The 23,650-nt window shown below is 48.4% G+C and overlaps 1 protein-coding gene and 1 non-coding gene across 2 annotated transcripts in view; both read right to left on the bottom strand.

The window, feature by feature from the left end:
• SLC25A48 (solute carrier family 25 member 48) overlaps window positions 1-23,650 on the bottom strand; it is a 162,471-nt gene that overhangs the window by 111,258 nt on the left and 27,563 nt on the right. The window contains exon 4 of the mRNA XM_063928741.1: window positions 16-268. Within this exon, the coding sequence (XP_063784811.1) occupies window positions 16-268 (253 nt within the window). The remainder of the gene's footprint in view (window positions 1-15; window positions 269-23,650) is intronic.
• LOC134938792 (U6 spliceosomal RNA) lies at window positions 17,688-17,794 on the bottom strand. Its single transcript, XR_010181259.1, has one exon. It is a non-coding gene; the product is annotated as a U6 spliceosomal RNA (small nuclear RNA).

Here is a 23,650-nt window from a genome sequence, read left to right as displayed (position 1 = left end):
AAATGCTTTACCCACCTGAGGTAGCAGATAAGGTCTGCATTTGTAGTTTTATCTTTACCAGGTCTACTGGCCCGCCAATTCCCACAGAGACACATCCCGCTAACATGCTTGCCACCGTCAAGTCTATGAGGTCAGGAGACCGCGTTTGGCTTGTGTTCCGATACCTTCGAATCAACCTTTGGGTATTACTGAAGACCCCAAACACCACTGAGTTGTAAACTGCAATACTGGCCAAAGGGAAAGACATTCCTTTAAAGAATCCGGCAACCTGTCATTGAAAAAATGAAATACAAGTATAGTATGTTTGGAAGAGTAACATAAAAGAGGCAAAAGACCAAACAAGCATTAATCATCTAAGAATAAAGCCATGCCAACATTAATCTTAATAATACTAGAATCAAGAGCAATCATTTTCTTTATTTCTCATACGTCCTAGAGGATACTGTGGATGCTTCAAGAACCATGGGGTATAGACGGGATCCGCAGGAGACATGGGCACTTTAAGACTTTAAAAGGGGTGTGAACTGGCTCCTCCCTCTATACCCCTCCTCCAGACTCCAGTTAGATTCTGTGCCCAGTGAGACTGGATGCACACTGAGGAGTTCTCCAGAGTTTCTCAGAAAAAGACTTTATGTTAGGTTTATTATTTTCAGGGAGACCTGCTGGAAACAGGCTCCCTGCATCGTGGGACTTAGGGGAGAGAAGTCAGACCTACTTCTGTGAGTTTCAAGGCTCTGCTTCTTAGGCTACTGGACACCATTATCTCCAGAGGGTCTGATCGCTAGGTACGCCTAGATGCTCGTCAGTGCCGTTTCTTGCGGCGGGCGAGCCGTGCAACCGCACGGGGCGCCCGCCGCGGCACTTTGCAGGTCCCGGTTTCCCTGTCCTCTGTCTTTCAGAGTACTCTTGCTCGGGGGGCGGAGTTTCGCGGAATGACGCGGTTGCGTCGTGACGTCACGACGCAATCGTGTCATTCCGCAAAACTCCGCCCCCCGAGCAGGAGTACTCGGGAAGACGGAGGAGGGCTGGAAGGAGGAGGTGCGAGGAAGCTGGAAGGAGGAGGCGCGAGGAAGCAAAGACGGCCAACCCGAAGAGCGGGAAGATCCTTCATATGTAAGTTGTCTCTCTCTCTCCCCCCCTCTCTCTCCCTTCCTTCCCCCCCACTTGACACTTGCCTGCCACACTGTGTAAAATTTGGACTCTTGCCTGCTGCACTGTGTAATTGGGGACACTTGCCTGCTGCACTGTGTAAATGGGGACTCTTGCCTGCCGCAATATGTAAAATGGTGACTCTTGCCTGCGTACCTTGTAAAATGGGGACACGTGCCTGCCGCAATGTGTAAAATGGGGGCTCTTGCCTGCCGCAATATGTAAAATGGGGACTCTTGCCTGCCTACTGTGTAAAATGGGGACACGTGCCTGCCGCACTAAGTAAAATGGGGACATGTGCCTGCGTAATGTGTAAAATGGGGAGTCTTGCCTGCCGTAGTGTGCAAAATGGGGTATTTTTTTTCTCCCTGTGGTGGCCGTGATATCAGATGAGGCCACACCCATTTTAATGAGACCATGCCCATTTTAATGAGACCACACGCCCTTGTCGGGAGCCCGCGCATTTTTCGTTTTTATATCTATTGGGGGGGGGGGGTGGGAGTGCATTTTGAAATCTCGCACTGGGAGCCAAATTGGCTAGAAACAGCCCTGCCGTCACCCCCTTGCAGAGCCAGAAGTCAGAAGAAGGGTGAGTAGAATAAGATCAGAAGACTTCAGTGACGGCTTTGAGGTACCGCACAGCGGCCGCGCTGCGTGCCATGCTCCAGGGCCGAAACTAGGGGGGGCTAGGGGGGCAGGCGACCTGGGCGCCAGATTGGAGGGGGCGCCGAGACCCCCTAACACCCGCCGCGGCACTTACTTTTAAAAAACCCCTTCTCCCGAGTGCCCAGCTCGGGGGGCGGGGTTTCGCGGAATGACGCGATTGCGTCGTGACGTCACGGCGCAAACGCGTCATTCCACGAAACCCCGCCGGAGGAGGGAGAAGGGGGAGCCCGGAGCCGCGCAGACGAGGAGGGAGAGGCGGCTGAAGAGCGGCGAGAACCGCTTCAAATGTAAGTCAGCCCCTCTCTCTTCCTCTCTCTCTCTCTCCCTCCATCACCTGCCGCAATGTGTAAAATGGGGACCTGTGCCTGCCGCTATGTGTAAAATGGGGACCTGTGCCTGCCGCTATGTGTAAAATGGGGACACTTGCCAGCGTACTGTGTAAAATGGGGACCTGTGCCTGCCGCTATGTGTAAAATGGGGACACTTGCCAGCGTACTGTGTAAAATGGGGACCTGTGCCTGCCGCAATGTGTAAAATGGGGACACTTGCCAGCGTACTGTGTAAAATGGGGACCTGTGCCTGCCGCAATGTGTAAAATAGGGACACTTGCCAGCGTACTGTTTAAAATGGGGACCTGTGCCTGCCGCTATGTGTAAAATGGGGACACTTGCCAGCGTACTGTGTAAAATGGGGACCTGTGCCTGCCGCAATGTGTAAAATGGGGACACTTGCCAGCGTACTGTGTAAAATGGGGACCTGTGCCTGCGTACTGTGTAAAATGGGGACCTGTGCCTGCCGCTATGTGTAAAATGGGGACACTTGCCAGCGTACTGTGTAAAATGGGGACCTGTGCCTGCCGCTATGTGTAAAATGGGGACACTTGCCAGCGTACTGTGTAAAATGGGGACCTGTGCCTGCCGCAATGTGTAAAATGGGGACACTTGCCAGCGTACTGTGTAAAATGGGGACACTTGCCAGCGTACTGTGTAAAATGGGGACCTGTGCCTGCCGCAATGTGTAAAATGGGGACCTGTGCCTGCCGCAATGTGTAAAATGGGGACACTTGCCAGCGTACTGTGTAAAATGGGGACCTGTGCCTGCCGCTATGTGTAAAATGGGGACACTTGCCAGCGTACTGTGTAAAATGGGGACCTGTGCCTGCCGCTATGTGTAAAATGGGGACACTTGCCAGCGTACTGTGTAAAATGGGGACCTGTGCCTGCCGCTATGTGTAAAATGGGGACACTTGCCAGCGTACTGTGTAAAATGGGGACCTGTGCCTGCCGCAATGTGTAAAATGGGGACACTTTTTCCTGCCGCAATGTGTAAAATGGGGACACTTTTTCCTGCCGCAATGTGTAAAATGGGGACACTTTTTCCTGCCGCAATGTGTAAAATGGGGACACCTGTCTGCCGCAATGTGTAAAATGGGGACACTTTTTCCTGCCGCAATGTGTAAAATGGGGACACTTGCCCGCGTACTGTGTAAAATGGGGACCTGTGCCTGCCGCAATGTGTAAAATGGGGACACCTGTCTGCCGCAATGTGTAAAATGGGGACACTTGCCAGCGTACTGTGTAAAATGGGGACCTGTGCCTGCCGCTATGTGTAAAATGGGGACACTTGCCAGCGTACTGTGTAAAATGGGGACCTGTGTCTGCCGCTATGTGTAAAATGGGGACACTTGCCAGCGTACTGTGTAAAATGGGGACCTGTGCCTGCCGCAATGTGTAAAATGGGGACACTTTTTCCTGCCGCAATGTGTAAAATGGGGACACTTTTTCCTGCCGCAATGTGTAAAATGGGGACACCTGTCTGCCGCAATGTGTAAAATGGGGACACTTGCCAGCGTACTGTGTAAAATGGGGACCTGTGCCTGCCGCTATGTGTAAAATGGGGACCTGTGCCTGCCGCTATGTGTAAAATGGGGACACTTGCCAGCGTACTGTGTAAAATGGGGACCTGTGCCTGCCGCTATGTGTAAAATGGGGACACTTGCCAGCGTACTGTGTAAAATGGGGACCTGTGCCTGCCGCAATGTGTAAAATGGGGACCTGTGCCTGCCGCAATGTGTAAAATGGGGACACTTGCCAGCGTACTGTGTAAAATGGGGACCTGTGCCTGCCGCTATGTGTAAAATGGGGACACTTGCCAGCCTACTGTGTAAAATGGGGACCTGTGCCTGCCGCAATGTGTAAAATGGGGACACTTTTTCCTGCCGCAATGTGTAAAATGGGGACACTTTTTCCTGCCGCAATGTGTAAAATGGGGACACCTGTCTGCCGCAATGTGTAAAATGGGGAATGGGGACACTTGCCTGTCGTACTGTGTAAAATGGGGACACTTTTTCCTGGATATGAAATTTATGTTAGAAAAGGCAGTTTCTCGGGTAAAAAAGTTCTGAAAGAGATATATATATATATATATATATATATATAATATATTTTTATTAATTTATTTTTTATTTTATCTATTTTATTTTATTATTTTTATTTATTTATTGTAAAATATTTTTTATATTTTTTTTGTGGGGGGGGGGGGGGGGGGGGGTGTCAAATGACTACCTTGCCCCGGGTGACAAAAATCCTAGTTTCGGCCCTGCATGCTCCCACACACACAGCGGCACTACAGCGGGGGGGGCTGCCTTGGGCAGCATGAAACCTAAATAAATAGACTGGCAAAAGAGGCTTACAGTGCCTGGGCACGAAAACCGGACCCCCGCCAGTATAAAGATTTGAAATATAGCGGGGCTGAAGTGCGCCATTAAGGGGGCGTGGCTTAGCCCTCAGCTCTCATCAGCACCATTTTCTCTTCAGCTGGTCCTGACCTCCTACACTGCTGTACAAGTAACAGGGTGCAAAATGGCGGAAGGGGGGGCACAGTAATTTGGTGCTGTTTTATTAGTTATTAGTATAAAAGCGCTAACATTAGATTTTTATTGAAAAATTTTCACACAGAAATGGGGAACAGAAAAAAGAGTAAAGGGGAACATAGGGGTAGTCCGGAATGGTTACCATAATCAAAGCACTTTTAACGCACAGTTGGATGAATATACAATTGGTTACATTGGGCGTTCAGAATCAAGAAGAAGAGAAAAAAACAAAAAAGAGGCTTAGCACAAACCAACAAAAAGGGAAAAAAAATGTTTTTTTTAAATTGTCTGATAACACAACATTCTTAAAGAGGTCAATCTAGGTGGGGTGAAGCACAGATAAATCAATTGGAGAGCTATAGACAGTCAGCCCCCCTCCCCTCCCCTCCCCCCCCCCCCCCCCTATAGTCGGACCACCTTACCATTTCAGGTGAATAGAATTAGCTGAGGAAGAGTATTTAGCTTCGGCTGTTTCAAAAATAAAATGTTTGTGAATCTTATTTTGAATAAACGCTAGAGAAGGGAGATTCTCAGATTTCCACAATTGGGCTATAGCAGCTTTAGTAGCTATCAGAATATGCCCCAAGACGTAACGATCACCTATAGAGAGGTGGTCTACGAACAAATGAAATAATGCTAAAGCTGGGTCCAGGGGGATGGTGAATCCTAAAATCATGCTAACCATACTGAAAACCTCTCTCCAAAGTGGTTGTATAAGTGGGCACGCCCAGAAGATATGAAAGATATCCCCTGTTGAGCCACATTTCCTCCAACATAGTTTAGATTGTGAAGGCCAGATTCTATTTTGTCTTTCAGGGGTGAAGTAGGCCCTCTGTATAAGCTTATAGAACATTTCGGAGTGGTTAATACATTTGGAGACTTTAAAACGAGACCTAAATATACTGTCCCATTCTGCATCAGTAAAGGATCTATTCAAATCTCTTTCCCATAGAATCTGAGTTTGAATTTAGACTGTGTGTTGTCAGTTAATTAAAATTGATACCACCACGTATTTCCCATATTTATGTGAGGGCGTCTCCAGTCGGCTTTTAATGTAAGCCGGAAAAGAAGGTTTGTGAAGATGCGGAGCAAGTGAGTGTAACCAACTTCTCACCTGCAAATATTTGAAAAAGTCTTGGGTCCGAATCCCAAATCTCTCTTGTATTTGAGAAAAGGACATCAAGACGTCACCTATAAAAAAATCGCCCACAGTGGAGAGGCCCTTCCGAATCCAATCCACAAGGGAAATATTAGGAATCAATGACATAAGAGCGGATAACGACAGACAGGGGGACGGTAATACAATCTCTTCCGAAGAAGACACTAGTTTATGCCATTGTAATAGTATAAAAGTACCTGGAGTTTTCCGTCTACCAAGTTGCGGCCTGTCTGGTCGTTCTGTTGGTACTTGCAGCGACGTCTGCCGGAATCTGTGTAGAACACCTGCGTGGGACCTGGGCAGAGGGGACGGAGACACCCCAGCACGAACAGCACCCCCCAAGGCAAACAAGCTTCACCACAGTGGGATACGGTAACAAAGGTTTATTGCAATTAGGTGGCCTCTTTTTTCTTTTTGTAACTTGGGTTGCTGGTCAATAAACCTGGCACACTACGGTAAGGTACATCATCTCGTATCACACAACAATTGCAATGTAAACATATCACATTAACATGAATGCATTTCCAAACATCAATACTAAAAGCATCATTCCACAAAAACCTTGGTTCAAGATTGTTCAATTAGTATATTGATATGCCACTAGATGGCGCTGCGAATCCAGCAACAGTAGTCTCAGAACCTGTACTCAACCCTGAGTATCTCAAGTATGTGTCCTGGCAGATAACGCCAAGCGAAAAGTCTTTTGAGTGATCCCCAGTGGCCACGCGGAGGGTTGAACGATGAGTGGGTACTGTAGTGACCCCGGGTTACACTAGCCAGGGCACTGCGGTGGCTCGGAGTCCTGTGTAGGTTACAACCTAATGTGCTGTTCCTGTCTGGGGCTCCAGGGGCCAATAAAATTGTCAGTGGGCACACAAGGGGCGCATGGGTTGGACGTATTACTCCTTTACTGGTATATAAGCCAATCGCTACGTACGGGCACTGACGTCTGTTTTCTCTACTCCTGTGTAGCTGCATGCAGTATCAGAGGAATGTCGAACATGGGGAAAGAGGTATACCCCTGAGTGTCCCTGGAAAGGTCCCTCCATGAGGTGAGCGGCATTTAACTGGCCGTGAGGTCTGGGGCACGGTGTGAGCTAATAGGAGGCTGTCAGCGTCCAAGGCACTGTACTGAGCTAGTACTGCAGTGGCTTAAAGTGAAAGGGGTTGCCTTTAATAGAGTCCCAGTTATTACAGGGGCACAACATTGGGGAAGCAGGTACCTGATCACAACTGCGTTGTAACACTCTCCAACCGTATCTGTCCCGCTCCCGGTTCTATGCAGAGTAGTCTCTTCCCGGCTGCAGCGTGACGTCACCCCTCGCTGCCTGGCGGTCAGCGGCAGCGTGTCCTCTCTTGTGCTCGGCGGCTCTCCTCAGCGCAGCGGGAGACTGGTGGCCGCGGTCGGAACCCAGCTCGCTGATCACAGCCGGCGACTCTCCTCGGCACGGCTGCGGCTCTCCTCAGGGCGCACACCGCGTCTCCCTTTGCTCTCCCGGTCAGCTCCTCCTCGCTCTCTGCTCGCGGCTGCCTTCTCCTTCTCTCCCGCTCAGTCACACCAGGCGCCAATCCCGCCCTCCTTTTTCCCGCTCTGCCCGCAGCCAATCTCCGCGTTCCTTTTAGGCTGGAGGCACTGGGTCTTAGTGCCCCCCCCCCCCCTCAGCTAGCCCTCCGGCCAGACACATTAACCCCTGGTGGGTAGAAGGGGTCCAGGAGTGGCTGGGACAGCTACTGGGCATCACACCATGAATCTAGGGTCGTTTTAATAGACTTGCAAGATCCGGACCAGCTTTGGGCAGCAGAGGGTGGCAACCAAAACAAATCAGGAAGAGTAACAGTGTTCAAATAAGAAGCTTCCAGAATAACCCAAGGTTTCAGGCTCAAGGTGTCAAACCAGTCTCTAGACTGACTTAACAGACAAGCAGCATGGTACTTTTCTATGTCTGGGAAAGCTATCCCACTGGATTGTTTGGGCAGAATAAGAATCTTTTTAGCAATTTTCGGCCTAGAGCCTCCCCACACGTATCTAATCAGGACCTGGTTAAATTTATTATAGAAGAGTTTGGGAAGGGGTCTTGGTATGGCGTGAAACAGATACATTAATTTTGGCAATAAGACCATCTTGGCAGCGGCAATCCTACCCAGCCAAGACACCTCCTGTAGCATCCACTCCCCAGTCAGCTCCGTAAAGGCTTTTAATAATGGGGCATAATTACATTCAATTAAATTATCTTCACTGGATAAATTAATCCCTAGATATCTCAAGAACCAGGACTTCCAGGCATATTTGTACGATTCCTTCAACCTAGAGACCACAGTCGGAGATATATTGAGTGGGAGGGCCTCAGTTTTATTAGTATTTAATTTATAAAAGGAAACATCCGAAAAGTCTTGAAGAACGGCATGAAGAACTGGCAAGGAAGTCTCAGGATCAGAAAGACATAATAAAATATTATAAAATATTGTCCGCAAATAAGCTGATTTTGTGGGAAATGTCCCCTATAATAGGGCCCCTAATCGAGTCCCGGGATCTAATGCAAGCAGCCAGGGGTTCTATCGCCAACGCAAAAATAATAGGAGATAACGGGCAGCCCTGACGAGTGCCATTAGAGATATTAAAGGGTGAAGCAAGACATCCATTAACAAAGACCCTCGCACAGGGCGTGGAATAGAGAGCCAGGATAGAGTCTAAGATCCTTCCAGAGAAGCCAAATTTGTCCAGAGTTAATCTCATAAAGTCCCAGTTCAACCTATCGAACGCCTTTTCGGCATCCAGAGACAGAACTAGGAGGGGTTCTTTTCTACAGGCAGAATGTTCAATGACATTAATCACCCTTCGCGTATTATCTGGGGCCTGTCTGTTTAAGACGAAGCCCACGTGATCAGGGTTGATAAGAGAGGGGAGGAGGGGACTGATACGGTTGGCAATTAATTTGGCATAAAGTTTTAAATCCGTATTTAATAGAGCAATTGGTCTAAAATTTTGGACTGAGGTGGGAGTTTTTCCCGGTTTGGGGATGGTGATGATTCGAGCTTCCAGCATTTCCTTGGGGAAGCGTCCAACTTCTGAGGCTTCATTAAACACTGATAAGAGAACCGGGGCCAAAACTCTCCTTAAAAGATTTATAGAAACCAGAAGGATAACCGTCGGGTCCCGGGGCCTTATCTGCTGAAAGGAAGTCAATAGCCTTTTCGATTTCCGCTAAAGTCCAAGGCGCACTAAGAGAGCTACAATACTCCGGTGACAGTGAAGGGAGGGGAAATTTGCCCAGAAAATTCTGAACATCCGTGCCTGAAGGTTGAAAAGTGGAGGAATCCTTCTTCAAGTTATATAGTTTGGCATAATAAGATGCAAAGACTTTCGCAATTTCGTCAGGATCATAGACTCTCCTGCCCCTATCCGAATGGATAATGTGAATTTTTTCCTTAGCTTTCCTGCCCCTCAACTTCCTCGCCAGCATCCTACCAGCCCGGTTACCATAAACATAGAATTTTTGGTTCAGTCTATGCAGGTTGCGTTGGACTTCCGCTAAATAGAAAACGTTTACCGCCTCTCTGGCTTCCTGCAATGATTTAAGAAGGGTTTTATCATGTGGATGTGCCTTGTGAGAGCTCTCCAAGGAAGCGACTGCAAGCTCAGCTTGTTCAAATTTTTTACGATATTCCCTTTTCTCTAACGTCCTAAGTGGATGCTGGGGACTCCGTCAGGACCATGGGGTTTAGCGGCTCCGCAGGAGACAGGGCACAATAATAAAAGCTTTAGGATCAGGTGGTGTGCACTGGCTCCTCCCCCTATGACCCTCCTCCAAGCCTCAGTTAGATTTTTGTGCCCGGCCGAGAAGGGTGCAATCTAGGTGGCTCTCCTGAGCTGCTTAGAATAAAAGTTTAAGTTAGGTTTTTTATTTTCAGTGAGTCCTGCTGGCAACAGGCTCACTGCTACGAGGGACTTAGGGGAGAGAAGTAAACTCACCTGCGTGCAGGATGGATTTGCTTCTTAGGCTACTGGACACCATTAGCTCCAGAGGGAGTCGGAACACAGGTCTCACCCTGGGGTTCGTCCCGGAGCCGTGCCGCCGACCCCCCTTGCAGATGCCGAAGTTGAAGAGGTCCAGAGGTCCAGAAACAGGCGGCAGAAGACTTTCAGTCTTCATAAGGTAGCGCACAGCACTGCAGCTGTGCGCCATTGTTGTCAGCACACTTCATACCAGCGGTCACTGAGGGTGCAGGGCGCTGGGGGGGGCGCCCTGGGCAGCAATGTATTATACCTTTTTTATGGCTAAAATACATCACATATAGCCCTTGAGGCTATATGGATGTATTTAACCCCTGCCAGAACTCACAAACTCCGGGAGAAGAGCCCGCCGTTTTAGGGGGCGGGGCCTATTCTCCTCAGCACACGGCGCCATTTTCCTGCTCAGCTCTGCTGTGAGGAAGGCTCCCAGGCTCTCCCCTGCACTGCACTACAGAAACAGGGTTAAAACAGAGAGGGGGGGCACTTATTTGGCGATATGATTACATATGTGAAAATGCTATAAGGGAAAACACTTGTATAAGGGGTTGTCCCTGTATAATTATAGCGTTTTTGGTGTGTGCTGGCAAACTCTCCCTCTGTCTCCCCAAAGGGCTAGTGGGGTCCTGTCCTCTATCAGAGCATTCCCTGTGTGTGTGCTGTGTGTCGGTACGTGTGTGTCGACATGTAGGAGGACGATGTTGGTGAGGAGGCGGAGCAAATTGCCTGTATTGGTGATGTCACTCTCTAGGGAGTCGACACCGGAATGGATGGCTTATTTAGGAATTACGTGATAATGTCAACACGATGCAAGGTCGGTTGACGACATGAGACGGCCGGCAAACAAATTAGTACCTGTCCAGGCGTCTCAGACACCGTCAGGGGCTTGTAAAAACGCCCATTTACCTCAGTTGGTCGACACAGACACAGACACGGACACTGACTTCAGTGTCGACGGTGAAGAAACAAACGTATTTTCCTTTAGGGCCACACGTTACATGTTAAGGGCAATGAAGGAGGTGTTACATATTTCTGATACTACAAGTACCACAAATAAGGGTATTATGTAGGGTGGGAATAATCTACTTGTAGTTTTTCCTGAATCAGATAAATTAAAGTGTGTGATGATACGTGGGTTTTCTCCGATAGAAAATTATTGGAGGTATACCTTTTCCCGCCAGAAGTGAGGGCGAGTTGGGAAACACACCTTAGGGTGGATAAGGCGCTCACACGCTTATAAAAACAAGTGGCGTTACCGTCTCCAGATACGGCCGCCCTCAAAGAGCCAGCTGATAGGAAGCTGAAAAATATCCTAAAAAGTATATACACACATACTGGTGTTATACTACGACCAGCAATCGCCTCAGCCTGGATGTGCAACGCTGGGGGGGCTTGGTCGGATTTCCTGACTGAAAATATTGATACCCTTGACAGGAACAATATTTTATTGACTATAGAGCATTTTAAGGATGCATTTCTATATATGCGAGATGCGCAGAGGGATATTTGCATTCTGGCATCAAGAGTAGATGTGATGTCCATATCTGCCAGACGATGTTTATAGACACGACAGTGGTCAGGTGATGCAGATTCCAGACGGCACATGGAAGTATTGCCGTATAAAGGGGCGGTCCATCGGACCTGGTGGCCATGGCAACAGCTGGAAAATCCACTTTTGTTACCCCAAGTCACATCTCAGCAGAAAAGGACACAGTCTTTTCAGTCTCAGTCCTTTCGTACCCATAAAGGCAGGTGGGCAAAAGGCCAGTCATATCTGCCCAGGGTTAGAGGAAAGGGAAGAAGACTGCAGCAGGCAGCCCATTCCCAGGAACAGAAGTCCTCCACAGCTTCTGCCAAGTCCGCAGCATGACGCTGGGGCCATACAAGCGGACTCAGGTGCGGTGGGGGGTCATCTCAAGAGTTTCAGCACGCAGTGGGCTCACTCGCAAGTGGACTCCTGGATCCTACACGTAGTATCCCAGGTGTACATTGGAAATTCGAGACGTCTTCCCCTCACAAGTTCCTGAAGTCTGCTTTACCAACGTCTCCCTCCGACAGGGAGGCAGTATTGGGAAAAAATTCACAGGCTGTATTCCCAGCAGGTGATAATCAAAGTACCCCTCCTACAACAAGGGAAGGGGTATTATTCCACACTATATTGTGGTACTGAAGCCAAACGGCTCGGTGAGATCTAAAAGATTTGAACAATTACATACAAGGGTTCAAATCAAGATGGAGTCACTCAGAGCAGTGATAGCGAACCAGGACGATATGGTGTCACTGGATATCAGGGACGCTTACCTACATGTCCAAATTTTGCCCTTCTCACTAAGGGTATCTCAGGTTCGTGGTACAGAACTGTCACTATCAGTTCAGAAGCTGCCGTTTGGATTGTCCACGGCACCCCGGGTCTTTACCATGGTAATGGCCGAAATGATGATTCTTCCTAAAAGAAATATGGACGCTTTCCTGATAAGGGCAAGGTCCAGAGAACAGTTGGCGGTCGGAGTAGCACTATCTCAAGTAGTTCTACGACAGCACGAGTGGATTCTAAATATTCCAAAATCGCAGCTTTTTCCGACGACACGTCTAATGTTCCTAGGAATGATTCTGGACACAGTCCAGAAAAGGATGTTTTCTCCCGGAGAAGAAGGCCAGGGAGTTATCCGAGCTAGTCAGGAACCTCCTAAAACCAGGAAAAGTATCAGTGCATCATTGCACAAGGGTCCTGTGAAAAATGGTGGTTTCTTACAAAGCGATCCCATTCGGTAGATTTCACGCAAGAACCTTTCAGTGGAATCTGCTGGGAAAATGGTCCGGATCGCATCTTCAGATGCATCAGCGGATAACCCTGTCTCCAAGGACAAGGGTGTTTTCTTCTGCGGTGGCTGCAGAGTGCTCATCTAGGAAAGGGCCGCAGATTCGACATTCAGGACTGGGTCCTGGTGACCACGGATGCCAGCCTGAGTGGCTGGGGAGCAGTCACACAAGAAAAAAAAAAAAAAATTTCCAGGGAGTGTGATCAAGTCTGGAGACTTCTCTCCACATAAATATACTGGAGCTAAGGGCAATTTACAAGGCTCTAAGCTTAGCAAGACCTCTGCTTCAAGGTCAGCCGGTATTGATCCAGTGGGACAACATCACGGCAGTCGCCCACGTAAACAGACAGGGCGGCACATGAAGCAGGAGGGAAATGGCAGAAACTGCAAGGATTCTTCGCTGGGCGAAAAATCATGTGATAACACTCTCAGCAGTGTTAATTCCAGGAGTGGAAAACTGGGAAGCAGACTTCCTCAGCAGGCATAACCTCCACCCGGGTGAGTGGGGACTTCAGCGGGAAGTCTTCCACATGATTGTAAACCGTTGGGAAAAACCAAAGGTGGACATGATGGCGTCCCGCCTGAACAAAAAACTAGACAAATATTGCGCCAGGTCAAGGGACCCTCAGGCAATAGCGGTGGACGCTCTGGTAACACTGTGGGTGTACCAGTCAGGGTATGTGTTCCCTCCTATGCATCTCATACCAAAAGTACTGAGAATCATAAGAAGGAGATGAGTAAGAACGATACTCGTGGTTCCGGATGGGTCAAGAAGGACTTGGTACCCGGAACTTCAAGAGATGCTCACGGAAGAACCGTGGCCTCTACCTTTAAGAAAGGACCTGCTCCAGCAGGGGCCTTGTCTGTTCCAAGACTTACCGCAGCTGCGTTTGACGGCATGGCAGTTGAACGCCGGATCCTGAAAGGGCATTCCAGATGAAGTCATCCCTACCCTGGTCGAAGCCAGGAAGGATGTAACCGCAAAACATTTTCACCGCATTTGGCGAAAATATGTTGCGTGGTGTGAGGCCAAGAAGGTCCCTACAGAGGAATTCCAACTGGGTCGTTTCCTACATTTCCTGAAAACAGGACTGTCTATGGGCCTAAAATTAGGGTCCATTAAGGTTCAAATTTCGACCCTGTCGAATTTCTTCCAGAAAGAACTGGCTTCAGTGCCTGAAGTTCAGACGTTTGTAAAAGGGGTACTGCATATACAGCCTCCTTTTGTGCCTCCAGTGGCACCATGGGATCTCAATGTTGTTTTGAGTTTCCTAAAGTCACATTGGTTTGATCCACTCACCACTGTGGAATTAAAATATTTCACATGGAAGGTGAAGATTCTATTAGCCCTGGCTTCAGCCAGGCGTGTGTCAGAATGGGCGGCTTTATCATATAAAAGCCCTTACTTAATTTTTCATTCTGACAGGGCAGAATTGAGGACTCGTCCTCAATTTCTCCTTAAGGTGTTTTCTGTTTTTCACATGAACCAACCTATTGTGGTACCTGCGGCTACTAGGGACTTGGAGGACTCCAAGTTACTTGACGTTGTCAGGGCCCTGAAAATATATGTTTCCAGGACGACTGGAGTCAGAAAATCTGACTCGCTGTTTAGCCTGTATGCACCCAACAAGATGGGTGTTCCTGCTTCTAAGCAGACGATTGCTCGCTGGATTTGTAGTACAATTCAGCTTGCACATTCTGTGGCAGGCTTGCCACAGCCAAAATCAGTAAAAGCCCATTCCACAAGGAAGTGGGCTCATCTTGGGCGGCTGCCCGAGGGGTCTCGGCTTTACAACTTTGCCGAGCTGCTACTTGGTCAGGGGCACACCCTGACTGAGGAGGACCTGGAGTTCTCTCATTCGGTGCTGCAGAGTCATCCGCACTCTCCCGCCCGTTTGGGAGCTTTGGTATAATCCCCATGGTCCTGATTGAGTCCCCAGCATCCACTTAGGACGTTAGAGAAAATAAGAATTTACTTACCGATAATTCTATTTCTTGTAGTCCGTAGTGGATGCTGGGCGCCCATCCCAAGTGCGGATTGTCTGCAATACTTGTACATAGTTATTGTTACAAAAATCGGGTTATTCTTGTTGTGAGCCATCTTTTCAGAGGCTCCTTCGTTGTTATCATACTGTTAACTGGGTTCAGATCACAGGTTGTACGGTGTGATTGGTGTGGCTGGTATGAGTCTTACCCGGGATTCAATATCCTTCCTTATTATGCACGCTCGTCCGGGCACAGTATCCTAACTGAGGCTTGGAGGAGGGTCATAGGGGGAGGAGCCAGTGCACACCACCTGATCCTAAAGCTTTTATTATTGTGCCCTGTCTCCTGCGGAGCCGCTAAACCCCATGGTCCTGACGGAGTCCCCAGCATCCACTACGGACTACGAGAAATAGAATTATCGGTAAGTAAATTCTTATTTTAAGTTTAGCCGCTGTTTGAATCGCTGTCCCTCGTGTTACTGCTTTGAGGGCACACCAGAATGTGAAGACGGATGTCTCCCGAGGAGAGTTCTCAGAGAGGTAATAATCCATAGTGGTTTGGATAGCCTGCTTGGTCTCCGGCTGAAGAAGACTTTGTTTACCTAAGCGCCAGGGGGCCGGGGTAATCTTTCTACTACTAATAGCCCATTCGATGAATAGTGGGGAGTGATCCGACCATGACATGGGGAGAATGGAAATTTTACGGATGGACTGTAGAGTCCACTTATCTGCTAAAGCTAGGTCTATTCTGGAATAAGAGGCATGTACTGGAGAATAAAATGTGTAGTCTCTGTCCATTGGGTGTTTAACGCGCCAAAGGTGTAAAAGATCATTTTCCGCTAATAATTGACGGAAGCCCTTTGCATTCCTATGGAGCTGACTGGAGAGTGAGGGCCGCTTGCCAGAGTTATCAACCAAAGGGTCAAGGGTCAAATTAAAGTCTCCCAAGAGAAGTAAAGCACCCTTGGCCAATTGTTGTACCTTAGCACAGAGTTTCCTACAAAATGCTAATTGCTTGGAAACTATCGTCACCTCTTTATTTTCAAGAGTACCCACTAAAATTAGAATTCTCCCCTCAGGGTCGCAGTATTGTGACGTGAGGGAAAATGCGCAATGTTGAGACACTAAAATTGCCACCCCCACCTTCTTCGCTGGTCCATTGGCCAAATAGCAATGGGGAAATCTCATATTAGTAAACCGTGGAGGGGCAGATTTAATAAAATGCGTCTCTTGGACGGCTATGATCTGAGCCTTAATTTTATGAAAATAATTAATTGCTAACTTCCTCTTATGTGGGGAATTAAGACCCTTCGCATTTATAGAAACATTGTTAACCATACTGCAAAAGAATCAAAGATTGCATAGTTATCATCAACCAGCTGGCATATAGGAAGTATGAGCAACAATTTCCGGACAGAAGGAGAGGAAAAGGGAAAGAAAAGATAAGAAAAAGGAGAATAACAGTTAAAGGAAACATAACATTAACCCCTCTTGGGGGCATGGTTGGACGCCTAGCCATGGCGACTCAGAATTAATCTGTGGGGGGGTAGTGGTAAATCTGCCAACACCCAAACTAAAATTCAACAAGATGCAGTTCCTCGGGCCTCTGTCTCTGGTCCCCCGCACCGCCAGCCTCCGGGACTAAAAAAGAGAATCATTATTCTAGGGTAGAATATCCAGCTACCAAAGAGACGTGGGCAGCAGACAGGGCAGCAGAGGCAGACAATAAACAGTAAACCAGCGGTGTCGAGGCATCACCTGAAAACAGTTTAACAACATTCAAATCGCCCTTACATAAACACCCGTAATAGGCAACCGCCAAGGAACTGGTGTAAAATAGGAAACATGACATAACAAAACGATTAAAAATATATAAAAACAATGCTAGTAGAACAGACGATTCTCAAAGCTCAGCAGCCGACGAGGCCCAGTCCCGCTGAAGGCCTCGTTCGGGAGAGGTGTGTGTAGATGAGCTTGCAGAGTTCCATGACGCGACGATCTTTTTACCGTCCTCGACGTTTGTTATAACGACAGTAGAACCTTCTCGAGAAATAAGCAACTTTGTAGGAAATCCCCATCTATATAGAATGTTCTCTTTGCGTAACACCGACGTGATGGGGTAGAGAGAGCGCCTTTTCGCTAGGGTAGCAGAGGACAGGTCTCCGAATATCTGAAGTGAGCCCAAAGCCTCCGAAGCAGTATCCGAGGGTCTAGCAGCTTTCAGAATTGCCTCCTTCACGTGGAAATAATGTACCCTCAGAAGGACATCCCACGGGGCCCCATTAGGAGCGTTCCTGGCTTTGGGGAGCCTATGGATGCGGTCAATCAGAAAGTCCACCGAGCGGTATGAGGGAAGGAATTTGCTAAAGAGGTCAACTGCAAAATCGTTTAAAGCGCTATTGGTGACAGCCTCCGGGACACCTCGCAACTTTATATTGTTACGTCTCGATCTGTCCTCTAGTTCAGAAAGCTTGTCCCTGAGTGTTGTGACCTCGTTTTGAAGCAGTTCATGGGAGGAGATCAGGTCATTATGCGACGACACCACTTCACCCATTTTTGTTTCTAGCTGATCGGTGCGGCCACCAATCTCATCAATAGATCTCTGGCATTCCTTCATAGTCGCTCTAAATTCAGCCGCAACTTCATCCTTAAATTGCGTTAGGAGATGCTTCATAGCGCCCACCATAAGCGAGTCACTATCCTCGATAGAGCTGGTGGGTGTGGTAACAGTGGTAGGGGCAGACGCATCTCGAGGCGACGAGGACACAGGGACAACAGACTTAGAGGGGTCACTCTGTACATCGTTTGATTTAGCGGCTTGAGGAGAAGGTTTAAAGAACGCCACTTGGGAAATAGATTTAGCGGCCTTATATTTCTTGGGAGGCATAATAAAGCTGACCGGCACAAATAGAGGAACTGGAGATAGGAGACGTCAGAAATATCAATCAGAGAGGATCCACTTGAAGGTTGAATTGTCATATCATGTCAAAGGAGCAGTCGGGTGGAGGCAGAATTATCTCAAAGCAGTAAAAATATGGAACGCTTCACGAATTTGCGTGTCATCCTTGCGCAGGGGCCATGCTAATCTTCTCTGTATCGTTCCAATTTTAGTATATGTGCTGCCGAAGCGAGCACCTGAGGCGTTATTTTAATCGTTTCAGTACCGGGATAGGCGCTGGGTTGTGAGCTGGCAAAACTCCCTCTCTGTTTCTCTAACAGACTTTGCTGTGGGTCTGTCCCCTATAGCCCCAGTGTGGTTGTGGGTGTCGGTACGCGTGTGTCGACATGTCTGAGGCTGACTGCTCTTCCCAGGAGGAGGCTGGAGTGGGGACAGAAAAGACTGTGGGAGTGACCGTGTCGGCACCGCCGACGGGTGATTGGGTTAATGTTTTGAGTGTTTGGAATGCAAATGTGGCTCGGTTGAATAAGAGATTAGATAAATCTGAGTCTCAGAACCAGACATGGAGAAAATCCATGGAGGATGCATTATCGCAGGTTCAGACCCCCTCGGGGTCACAGAAGCGTTCATTTACCCAGATAGCGGATACAGATACCGACACGGACTCTGATTCCGGTGTCGGCTATAGTGATGACAGATTGAATACTAAACTGGCTAAGAGCATTCAGTACATGATTGTGGCGATAAAAGATGTATTACATATCACGGAAGACCCTGCTGTTCCTGACACTAGGGTCTGCATGTTTAAGGGAAAGAAACCTGAGGTGACATTTCCTCCCTCTCATGAACTGAACGCTCTTTTTGAAAAAGCTTGGGATAATCCTGACAAGAAATTACAGGTTCCCAAGAGAATTCCGGTGGCATATCCGTTCCCCTCTGGGGACAGGGAAAAGTGGGAGTCTACTCCCACGGTGGACACAGCTCTATCGCGTCTGTCCAAAAAGGTGGCGCTTCCGTCTCCTGACACGGCAGCCCTAAAGGATCCTGCGGATCGTAAGCAGGAAAATACACTAAAATCCATTTATGTCACTACAGGTACTCTGCTCAGGCCTGCCGTTGCATCGGCATGGGTGAGTAGCGCTATTGAAAAGTGGGCAGATAACTTGTCATCTGATATAGATTCCCTGGACAGGGATAGCGTGCTTTTGACACTGGTTCATATCAGGGACGCTGCAGCCTATCTAAAGGAAGCTGCGAGGGATATTGGCCTTTTGGGATCAAGGGCCAATGCCATGGCAGTCTCGGCTAGGAGGGCATTGTGGATTCATCAATGGAATGCTGATGCTGACTCTAAGAAGGCTATGGAGTCTCTGCCGTTTAACGGTAGTGTCTTGTTTGGTGACGGCCTCACTGACCTGGTATCTACGGCTACCGCGGGTAAGTCATCGTTCCTACCTTATGTTCCTGCACAACAAAAGAAAACGCCTCACTATCAGATGCAGTCCTTTCGGCCCAATAAATACAAAAAAGGATGAGGGTCTTCCTTCCTTGCTACGAGAGGAAGGGGAAGGGGAAAAAGGTCACAGGCTGTGGCAAGCTCCCAAGAGCAGAAGTCCTCCCCGGCTTCTACCAAATCCACTGCATGACGCTAGGGCTCCTCTGCGGGAGTCCGCACCGGTGGGGGCACGTCTCCAACTCTTTAGTCAGGTCTGGGTTTGCTCGGCCCTGGATCCTTGGGTATTAGAAATAGTAGCCCAAGGGTACAAATTGGAGTTTCAAGACGTGCCCCCTCACCGATTTTTCAAATCGACCTTGCCAGCTTCTCTTCCAGAAAGGGAGGTAGTATGCGCTGCAATACTAAAGCTGTGTCAAAATCAAGTCATTGTCACGGTACCCCCGTCGCAACAGGGGCAAGGCTTTTATTCAAGCTTGTTCGTGGTCCTGAAGTCGGATGGCTCAGTCAGACCGATTCTGAACCTAAAATCCCTTAATTTCTATCTAAAAAAATTCAAATTCAAGATGGAATCTCTCCGAGCAGTGATCTCCAGTCTGGAGGAGGGGGGTTTTATGGTGTCGGTCGACATAAAGAATGCCTACTTGCACGTTCCCATATATCCTCCACATCAGGCTTATCTGAGGTTTGCTGTTCAGGATTGTCATTACCAGTTTCAGACGTTGCCGTTTGGTCTGTCCACGACTCCGAGGATTTTCACCAAGGTTATGGCGGAAATAATGGTTCTCCTGCGCAAGTAGGGAATCACAATTATCCCATACTTGGACGATCTCCTGATAAAGGCGAGATCCAAGGAGCAATTACTGAAAAACGTTACGCTCTCCCTAACAATTCTGCAACAACACGGTTGGCTCCTAAACTTGCCAAAATCACAGTTGGTTCCGACAACACAGCTGTCGTTCTTGGGTATGCTTCTGGATACAGAATTACAGAGAGTTTTTCTTCCGGTGGAAAAGGCTCTGGAAATACAGAACATGGTAAAACAGATTCTGAAGCCGGCAAAAGTGTCGATTCTTCAATGCACTCAGTTGCTGGGGAAGATGGTGGCGGCCTACGAGGCCATTCAGTTTGGCAGGTTCCATGCCAGAGTGTTTCAGTGGGACCTGTTGGACAAGTGGTCCAGGTATCACCTGTACATGCACCGGAAAATAATCCTATCTTTATCTTCCAGGACCAGAATCTCTCTCCTGTGGTGGCTGCACAGTTCTCACCTCCTAGAGGGACGCAGGTTCGGGAATCAGGATTGGATCCTGGTGACCACAGATGCAAGTCTCCGAGGCTGGGGAGCAGTCACACAGGGGAAAAATTTCCAGGGAAAATGGTCAAAGCAGGAAGCTTGTCTGCACATAAACATTCTGGAATTAACGGCCATTTACAACGGCCTTCTACAAGCGGAACATCTTCTTCGCGGTCTGCCCGTCTTGATTCAGTCAGACAACGTAACAGCAGTGGCGTACATAAACCGCCAGGGCGGAACAAAGAGCAGAGCGGCGATGGCGGAGGCCATAAAAGTTCTTCGCTGGCCGGAGAAACATGCAAGCGCTCTGTCAGCAGTCTTCATTCCAGGAGTGGACAACTGGGAAGCAGACTTCATCAGCAGACACGATCTCCATCCAGGAGAGTGGGGTCTTCATCAAGAGGTCTTTGCAGAAGTGACAAGTCGTTGGGGAATTCCTCAAATAGACATGATGGCGTCTCGCCTTAACAAGAAACTGTCAGGGCCGAGTGTTTTTGTGAATCCGTTAACCCTGGACCAACCGAAGGTGAGGGTGCTGGGGTATGAGAAAAGCAGGGAGGACGAAGAAAGATCCGTTTCATATATTTATTAGAGGCAACAATTCCAGTAAGGAGTTAAATGACAAGTTATTAATCACCATATATATATACTGACGTATTGCATAGAGTGGTAGAATGATAAGCAGGAACAGTCTTAAAGATACATTGGGGAAATGTTCATAAAACTGAGTTTTTAAACAGGCTTGTGAATGAATGATGAATTGTCCAAAAGAAACAATGATTGGTGCCAAACTGTAAGGAGTGTTAACTGGATATTGCAGACATAAATGAGTAACTGTAGAGACTTGTACTGAAGCTTAAAGATTAAACTGAAAGGCTGTGAAGAATTGTCCTTGATTGCAGCAACAATGAAAATACAATACTGAAATGGGTTACTTGCGAGTTCTGAAGATAACACAGCACTGTGAAACTGCAGCAGACGACAATGGTGATGAATGGGTTAAGTTTAGAGCTGAACAAACGAGCACCTGAATTTAGTAGAATCCTCCAAAGGCTGTGTGATTGAAACAGGCAGACAGGGTAACCTCTCACAAGACTCTGGAAATCCACTTGTTTGCCACTGGGAGAGCGATTGACTGACAGCACAGCAGGGAGCTGGTGGATCTTTAGCAGTGAAGGCTGCAGGCAGACCTCTGGGAGCGGAGGCGATATCTAGACCACTGGAATCACACGGGAATGCACGAAGAGAGCACAGAGCTAGGGCATAGAGTAGATACAACAAAGCACTGGCTCAGAGTAACATAATCCCAGCCTACTTAAAGGCAGCACAAGCACGGGATTGGCTAACACTTACCCACAGGTGTTTCACAAGTGCTCTCTGGTGCTCATTTGGTCTCCAACATGGCCGCCTCCTATACTGCAGACACACTGCGGTGCCTTTGGCCATTTGGTCCCCACACTCCCAGCTCCCAGAACCTGCATCACCTGTGCCACTGACCACGCCGCGTCCCCACACGGCCGCACAGGACCGCGAGCAACTGCATCGGCAATGGATGGACCCCAGAACCCGCAGAGGTGAGAGACCCTCAAGCAATAGCGGTGGACGCCCTGGTGACACCGCGGGTGTTTCAGTCGGTCTATGTGTTTCCTCCACTTCCACTCATTCCAAAGGTGATAAAGATCATAAGAAGAACAAGGGTTCAGGCGATACTCATTGTTCCAGACTGGCCAAGGAGGGCCTGGTATCCAGATCTTCAAGAATTACTCATAGAAGATCCCTGGCCTCTTCCTCTACGAGAGGACCTGTTACAGCAAGGACTGTGTGTGTATTAGGACTTACCGCGGCTGCGTTTGACGGCATGGCGGTTGAACGCCAAATCCTAGTCCGAAAGGGTATTCCCAGTGAAGTTATTCCCACTCTACTTCAGGCTAGAAAAGAGGTAACGGCGAAGCATTACCACCGTATTTGGAGAAAATATGTGTCTTGGTGTGAATCCAAGAAGGCTCCTATGGAAGAATTTCAGCTGGGGCGTTTGTTCCATTTTTTGCAAGCTGGTGTGGATGCGGGCCTAAAGTTAGTCTCCATTAAAGTACAAATTTCGGCCTTATCAATTTTCTTTCAGAAAGAATTGGCCTCCCTTCCGGAAGTTCAGACCTTCGTGAAAGGCGTGCTACACATCCAACCCCCCTTTGTGCCCCCAGTGGCACCATGGGATCTTAATGTGGTTTTGCAGTTCCTGCAATCTCATTGGTTTGGACCTTTACGTAAGGTTGAGTTGAAATTCCTTACTTGGAAAGTGGTCATGTTGTTGGCCTTGGCATCCGCAAGGCGGGTATCTGAATTGGCAGCTTTATCTCACAAAAGCCCCTATTTAATCTTCCATGCTGATAGAGCGGAGTTGAGAACTCGTCAGCAATTTCTGCCAAAAGTGGTTTCATCGTTTCACGTAAACCAGCCTATTGTGGTGCCAGTGGCTACTAACGCCTTGGCGGAATCGAAGTCTCTTGATGTGGTCAGAGCTTTGAAAATCTATGTCGCCAGAACGGCTCCAGTTAGGAAAACAGAGGCTCTGTTTGTCCTGTGGGCTCCCAACAAGATTGGGGCTCCTGCTTCCAAGCAGTCTATTGCGCGCTGGATTTGTAATACGATTCAGCAAGCTCATTCTACAGCGGGATTGCCGTTACAGAAATCGGTGAAGGCCCATTCTACCAGAAAGGTGGGCTCATCCTGGGCGGCTGCCCGAGGGGTCTCGGCATTACAGCTTTGCCGGGCTGCTACTTGGTCGGGATCAAACACCTTTGCAAAGTTTTACAAGTTTGATACCCTGGCAGAGGAGTACCTCTTGTTTGGTCAATCGGTGCTGCAGAGTCGTCCGCACTCTCCCGCCCATTCTAGAGCTTTGGTATTAGCCCCATGGTTCTTGAAGCATCCCCAGCATCCTCTAGGACGTATGAGAAAATAGAATTTTAATACCTACCGGTAAATCCTTTTCTCTTAGTCCGTAGAGGATGCTGTGCGCCCGTCCCAGTGCGGGCTGTATCTGCAGTTATTGGTTATGGTTGCACACATGTTGTGCTGAGTTCAGTCAGTCTGTGGCTGATGTTCATCATGCCGTTGCATGCGTTGTTGTTGAATGCCATGTTGTACGGCGTGTTGAGGTGTGAGCTGGTATGTATCTCACCTTAGTTTAAAACATTTAAATAAATCCTTTTCCTTGAAATGTCCGTCTCCCTGGGCACAGTTCCTATAACAAGAGTCTGGAGGAGGGGCATAGAGGGAGGAGCCAGTTCACACCCCTTTTAAAGTCTTAAAGTGCCCATGTCTCCTGCGGATCCCGTCTAT

The sequence above is a fragment of the Pseudophryne corroboree genome, chromosome 6, assembly GCF_028390025.1.
Source record: "Pseudophryne corroboree isolate aPseCor3 chromosome 6, aPseCor3.hap2, whole genome shotgun sequence".
NCBI classification, from domain to species: Eukaryota; Metazoa; Chordata; class Amphibia; order Anura; family Myobatrachidae; genus Pseudophryne; species Pseudophryne corroboree.
This window is presented reverse-complemented; position numbering and strand designations above follow the sequence as displayed.